This window comes from Octopus bimaculoides, chromosome 14 (assembly GCF_046866305.1).
Source record: "Octopus bimaculoides isolate indiv1 chromosome 14, ASM4686630v1, whole genome shotgun sequence".
In the NCBI taxonomy this organism is placed as follows: domain Eukaryota; kingdom Metazoa; phylum Mollusca; class Cephalopoda; order Octopoda; family Octopodidae; genus Octopus; species Octopus bimaculoides.
Genome location: NC_142941.1, coordinates 49,737,422 through 49,743,830, shown reverse-complemented (window position 1 = coordinate 49,743,830; position 6,409 = coordinate 49,737,422). Strand labels below are relative to the sequence as shown.

At 38.1% G+C, this 6,409-nt stretch overlaps 1 protein-coding gene across 1 annotated transcript in view; it reads right to left on the bottom strand.

Annotated features, from left to right (window-relative positions):
- Positions 1 to 5,093, bottom strand: part of LOC106868603 (N-acetyl-D-glucosamine kinase) — a 12,733-nt gene extending 7,640 nt beyond the window's left edge. The window contains exons 1-2 of the mRNA XM_014913940.3: positions 3,543 to 5,093; positions 892 to 976 (exon numbers count right to left, since the gene is read on the bottom strand). Coding sequence (XP_014769426.1) covers positions 892 to 976; positions 3,543 to 3,577 — 120 coding nt within the window. The 5' untranslated portion in view covers positions 3,578 to 5,093. The remainder of the gene's footprint in view (positions 1 to 891; positions 977 to 3,542) is intronic.
- Positions 5,094 to 6,409: the final 1,316 nt, after the last annotated feature.

Below are 6,409 nucleotides of genomic sequence, written 5' to 3'. Positions count from 1 at the left end.
TGAAAGTATTTGTCATTACAGTATCGAAATGGTGTACATATACATGTATATGTATACATATACATCTCTCTCTCTCTCTCTTTCTCTCTTTCTCTCTCTGTGAAAGTATCTGTCACTACAGTATCGAAATGTGATTGTTTCAGTTAGTGGAATAGTTTCATTTTTAAAGTGAAAGTATTTGACATGAGCGTTTTTGTTTCACTTTTGACACGTAATACTTAAATAGTGGAGGAGATATTATGTTGCCGTGTGCTCGAACTCTGCAAGAAGTTAATAATTTTTTTTGACTAAAACACAACTGGAACCCTAAGTAAGGCATGTGTAAAATTTGAATGAAATTGGTTGCGTAGTTCTCGAGTTTTAGGGATTCACACAGACAGACAGACAGACAGACAGACACACATTCTCATTTTTATATATATATATATGTATGTATGTATGTATGTATGTATGTATATATAAATCGTTTGTAGAAAACATAAATCTGGAGAAGAAGCACACTCATATACACTCATTTCAGTGTATATATTTCTGCCAAGTCATTAAGCTCTGACTTCAAATTCTGTCAAAGTCGATTTTGCTATTAATCTTTCCAGCATCAGTAAAATAAGTACCAGTTAAACACTGGAGTCGATCTCTCCCCAATTGCTGGCCTTGTGCCAAAATTAGAAAGAGTTATTACTATTTTCATCAATGTTACTATGTGTTGGTTTTCAACATTGAAGGAAACATGTAACATCTGTCACAGAGAGCAGAGGATTCAAAAGTTAGTCTTTAGTCTTTAGTCTATGAAGAAACACATTTATACTATTTCTGGAATAGTCTTATACATTTTTTTTTCTTTGTAAAATATATAAATATAACAATAAAGTAATTGGAAAGTCTACATACATATTGATTGGTGCCTGGTCCATCTGTTTCTGCTAAAATTTTTCCATTGGCATCGAGTAATATGGCCTTTGATTGTGTTGCACCGCTGAAGAATAGAACAAAGGAAACATAACCGAAACCAGATTCTATATTTATTCATGAAGCAGAACAAATCGAAGGATTTACAAACCTTTGGCAGCTGCAGTTATGGAAGTTATTGTCTGTAAAGTTATCTATCTATTTGGATAATAACTTTCGATGACAACACACCATGGTTGATACAGTTCCATATTCTATCCTGGAAACTTTGGTCAGTTTTCTGTCTTTAAAACGGTCATCGGAGAACTACACATCGTGTGGCATTTTCCTTCTTTGACAGCCTCTTCTGTTTCCATAAGAACCAACTTCATTTTAAGAGATGTCCATAGAACACTTGCAACTCATCTACCTTAGCCTTTGGTTCCTATTCATAACAAGACGAGCAGCCTTGGAAGAAATGGTTCACTGACAAGTTCTGATACTTATGGATTTTTTGTTCCATTCAGCTACGGAAACAGTGACCCTCCCATTTATTGCAGCATCCAGGATGTGGGAAGGAGCAAAGGAGTCGCTGACAATTCTACATTAAATTCTGATATAATTGAAATTTATGCCATAGAGATTAGTAGGGGTTTGCTCCCCCTGCTAATGATGTATGGTGTATAAGGGTTGCAGAGTATTACACCGATAACTAGCTGGCGGAGAATCTGCCTGGGGTTAAACTAGTAGAAACATTCAACAGCCACTTTGATGTGGAGACTGGCTTTACTGTTTAGTATAACGTTACAACTCTGATCTTTTCTTGGGATTTTATAACTAGTTGTTTCGCTTATTTATACGAAATTTCATTAAAAAATTTTTAAATACCCAGTTTTCTGAAAGTTAGGAAACAAAATCGGTGGGGGTGAGGCACTTGTGTAGGTATGTATACCAAAATCGGCGGCGGTAAAGATCATGGACCGCACCCCCTTTGGGATTTTTTTGGGGGGGAGGGGTGTTATTTTTACATGAACACACTATATCGAGGGCGGAGATTCCGAATCTGCAAAAAAAAATTTACATTTCAAAATTTAAATCCCCCCCTCTCCCTTCATCTCCCCCATCTAAATTTCTTAAATTTTCACTTTAAAAAGAAAAAAAATTGGGGGGGGGGCGAAATACGGAGATTATGATTCTGAAAAGAAAATTTCTGTAAAATTTCAATTTTTCAAAAACCAAAAAATAAAATTAATGAACCCCGTCCCCTCCGCCCTATGACAAGAAGTGTCCGCCCTCGATATAGCGTGTTCCTGTAAAAAAACAGAAAAGAAAAGAAAATTGCAAAGGGGGTGCAGTCAATGATCTTTACCTTCGCCACCAAAATTTATAAGATTTGCAATTTAAAAAAATAAAATCGGATGTTACAATCTTTTTGACATTTATTGTTCTTAACGGATATTAAGTAAATCTTCAGTTTCCGTAAAATCAACCGAGGTCGACATTATCACTCCAGGAGTCGATTTAATTAACTATTACCCGCTCACAAGGCCTTGGTAACAAACAATTAAAAACCTTGGTCAGGTCAAAGGTCACGAAAAGTAAATACTTGTTTGACATGATTAAAAACGGTGTCAGGTGAAACATCTCAACCTTAAATATTCCTCCCCGAGCCCGGATAACGACAACCCTCGGGATAAGAGAATCGCTTTTAGGAACTATTTGAATAGATACGACGTGCTACATTCGCCCAATTTACAAATAAATCATCATTTTATATAAATGACTTCTAAGATTAACTAGATTGAGTTATATATTTTAGACATAAACAGCATTCGTGGATTCCACACATTTCATGTGAATAATACTTCGTGAACAAACGAAGAAGCCTGTAATTAATAAAACTTAATTGATATGAATTGCATGCTTTAAAGTATATTTTAGAAACAAAAAAAGATTTAGGATTTTTGGAGATTTTCGTGGATCCTGTGTGTCGTTCGTTTCGTGTTCCGCCCATTTTATGCAGGAGTTCTTTCTTTACAGGCAAATTCGACAATTTTACTAAATTTCTTTTCTATTTATTTGAGACAAACTTCAGAAGACTTGAAAGCAAAAGATAACGAATTGAGATTTTTTTCTAGTTTCACTCAAATTTTTTTTTTAATCATTTCAATCTAAACAAAGATATTTCTATATAATAACCGATATTTCTGTCCTTAATGAATGTTAACAGAATTAATGACGATTTAATTTAAATAATTAAAGCGCGAGCACCTCGTGTAAGCGAATAAGTAACGGGTTCAATTCCCACCAGGGTAACTTTATAATTCATCCATCGTGGGTCTACACAATTAAATACTAAGACAAGTGTTGGAGTCGATGCTATCGCTTAATCTTTTCCTTCAAAACTGCTGGCCTCGTGTTTTAATTAAAAACAATTGTGTTATATTTTAAAGTCGAATAGATAAGTAAAATGAACCTGTTTCACGTTTTAATGGTTAGTTTGTGAAGGTTTTCCTATAGAGACCAGAAACATGAATGCAAAGATTCTTCTCTTTCAAGTTGATGGATCCGCCGCAACACAAGCAATATTTTCCCCAAAGCAACAACAATAAACATCAATATTACAAGAAAGAAAGAAAGAATAAGTAACTTACCCCTCGATTCCAGCGAAATATACATTTTCAGACATGACTCTGGTAATACAAACTAAAGAGAGATATAACAATTGATCAAGGTTTGTTTAGCGAAGTCCACCCCGTTGAAATGATCTAAATTTACAATGAGGTGGGGCGATGTGTCCTCGAGGCTAATGGTGAGAGGGAAGAGGCGGCGAAGCGATTTGCAAATAGAAACAAAATTTACGTCCGTGTTGACACGTATAAGGATATAAAACATAGCAACACAACCTTTTGTTGCATGGTCGTGAAATTGTTTGCTAAATATTGATTGAAATGTTAGTATTATTTATTGATACTAAGTTATTGTGTGCTGCAATAATGTCATTGTAACCGTAACTGGCACTCCGTCGGTAACGGCGGTGACTCTTCCAGTTGATCCAGTCAGCGGAATCGCATGCTTTGTGAAATTAACACGCAAGTGGCTGACCACTCCACAGATACACGTACAGCGTACCCGTAATGATGTCAGGTTAGATTCAGCATGACACAGAATGTGACAAGGCTGGTCCCGTTTGAATTACTGGTACAACTCATTTTTCCAGTTGAGTGGACTCAAGCAATGTGAAATAAAGTGTCTTGCTCAAGGACACAACGTGACGTAGGAAATCAAAATCACGACCTTAGGATCATGAGTCAAAGACACTAACCACAGCAATGCACCTTCACTTAATGGTGTTAGTGCAGCTATGCTCACTGACACCCAACGAAGGGCCATTTGACTAACTGGTGCACAATCACTGAACAGACACATTTCAGCCTCTGCCCAACAGCCATGTTCTCTCTTCTCTCTGTCTTTTCTACTATAATGGCCTCTGCTCCTCAGAACTTGCTACTCTCATACCTCTACCCCACTGACATCCCCAAACTACTCATCACTTTTGCTACACCCAAACTCCATGGCCCCTGCACTAATCTAGTCCTCCCTCCCCAGAACATATTCCACACTGGAATCTCCTCCTCCCAGCTCATATCTTGCTTGTGACTTGCAGCAAGGATTCAAGACAAACATTAACACATAAAGCACGATGGGCCACAATCATGGCTGTCAAGCAGGGGTCAACAGGCCATGATTGTGGCCCAGATAGATGTATAATGGGAGGCAAGGTTCTCAAACAGTTTTATTTACAATATACACAGGGGTGAAGTGCATTGCTCTCTGTAGCCATCTCATGCGGTGTGAGTTCGTTGTTCTTCATTACACGGGCTCATTGCCTCAGGAGATACGACAAGCAGATTAGCCAAGATGCCCAGTCAGTGAAGTGTGCTCTGCAAACGCTCGCAGTGAAAAGAGAGCGAACCTTGTTGCTTGTTCCTTTCATTTAGTTTGCCATCGTGAGCCTCGTTGTGATCTCGTGCATGGCAAATGGATGCAGGTGAGGTCTCGCTCCAGTATCAGAGATGGCAATGGCTGCCATGAGATCTCATCCAACATGGCGCTGACTGCTTGTACCGCTACAGATGCATTTAATCTATGAGCATTTGTTGGGGTCTAATGTCACTCAAATGCTCCGACCCCCCCCCCCCCCCGAATGCAAGAGGACTAATAGTTCAACTAATGACTTTTCAGATGATGTAAAACTTGCCACCATTATATACTAAGAAGATATTTTAACTATTTTTTGTTTTTTTATGTGTTCATGGTCGTCTGATTTTCATAAAATGTGCTCAGCAGTCCATGCTATGTAAGTGCAAATCCCAGTGCTTTATGAATTAAATAACATCAACTGCTCCAATCTTGGGGATCCTGCAAGGATCATACATTCTGCCCTTTCCCTCTGCACTCAGCGAGTAAAAAACAAAAATATTTCCTCCCTCCCACTGCTACTCACCACTTGTATTGTTGTTGTTGTTATTGATTTGACTCGAGTTCATTCTTATTCCTGGTGGAATTTATACAAGCTTTCAATAGCCCTTTCAAGTGTTTCAGACCCTCCTGATAACTTTCCCTGTCCCTAAGAGGACATTCATTATTATCATCATCAAGGCATGTAAAAAGCACCATCCGAATGTGGTCGATGCTAACCCCACCGCCCCAATTGGCTCCTGTACCGGTGGCACGTAAAAAGCACCATCTGAATGTGGCCGATAACAGTGCCACCTGACTGGCTCCCGTGCCAGTGACACATAAAAAGCACCCTCTACTACACTCACAGAGTGGTTGGCATTAGTAAGGGCATCCAGCTGTAGAAACATTACCAGATCAGATTGGTGCCTGGTGCGGCAGAATCGTCAGCACACTGGGCAAAATGCTTAACGGTATTTCGTCTTTCTTTATGTTCTGAGTTCAAATCCTGTCAAGATCGACTTTGCATTTTATTCTTTCGGGGTCAATAAATCAAGCACCAGTAAAACACTGGGGTCGATGCAATCAACTAGTTGCCTCCCACCAAAATTTCAGGATTATCATGTTAATTGCAAACAGGTGTGGCTTGGCTGACAGGAAAGGTATCTGGTCTAAGAAAACCTGCCTCAATGAATTTTATCTGACTCATGCAAGCATGGAAAAGTGGATGTTAAAACAATGCAGATGATGATGATGATGATGATGACTCGTCTCACAAAAAAAAAAAGGTGTTTTTTTCTGATAAAAAATGTCAGGTGAGCACTGTATTTGAACTTTGGACATAAATGCACCAGTCTGAAAGTTTAAGTTGACAGCTTGATTACTTGGCTACATTGACATTCTAAATGCACAATTTCATGGCATGGTTACATCCTCAGTTTATCTTTTAAACATTCTTTTTATTATTATTATTATTTTTTTTGTTTTGTTTTGTTTTTGCTATTGTTGTTTTGATTTTGAAGGTAGAAGGTAAAAAATTCAATACAACCGTCCTTCTCGG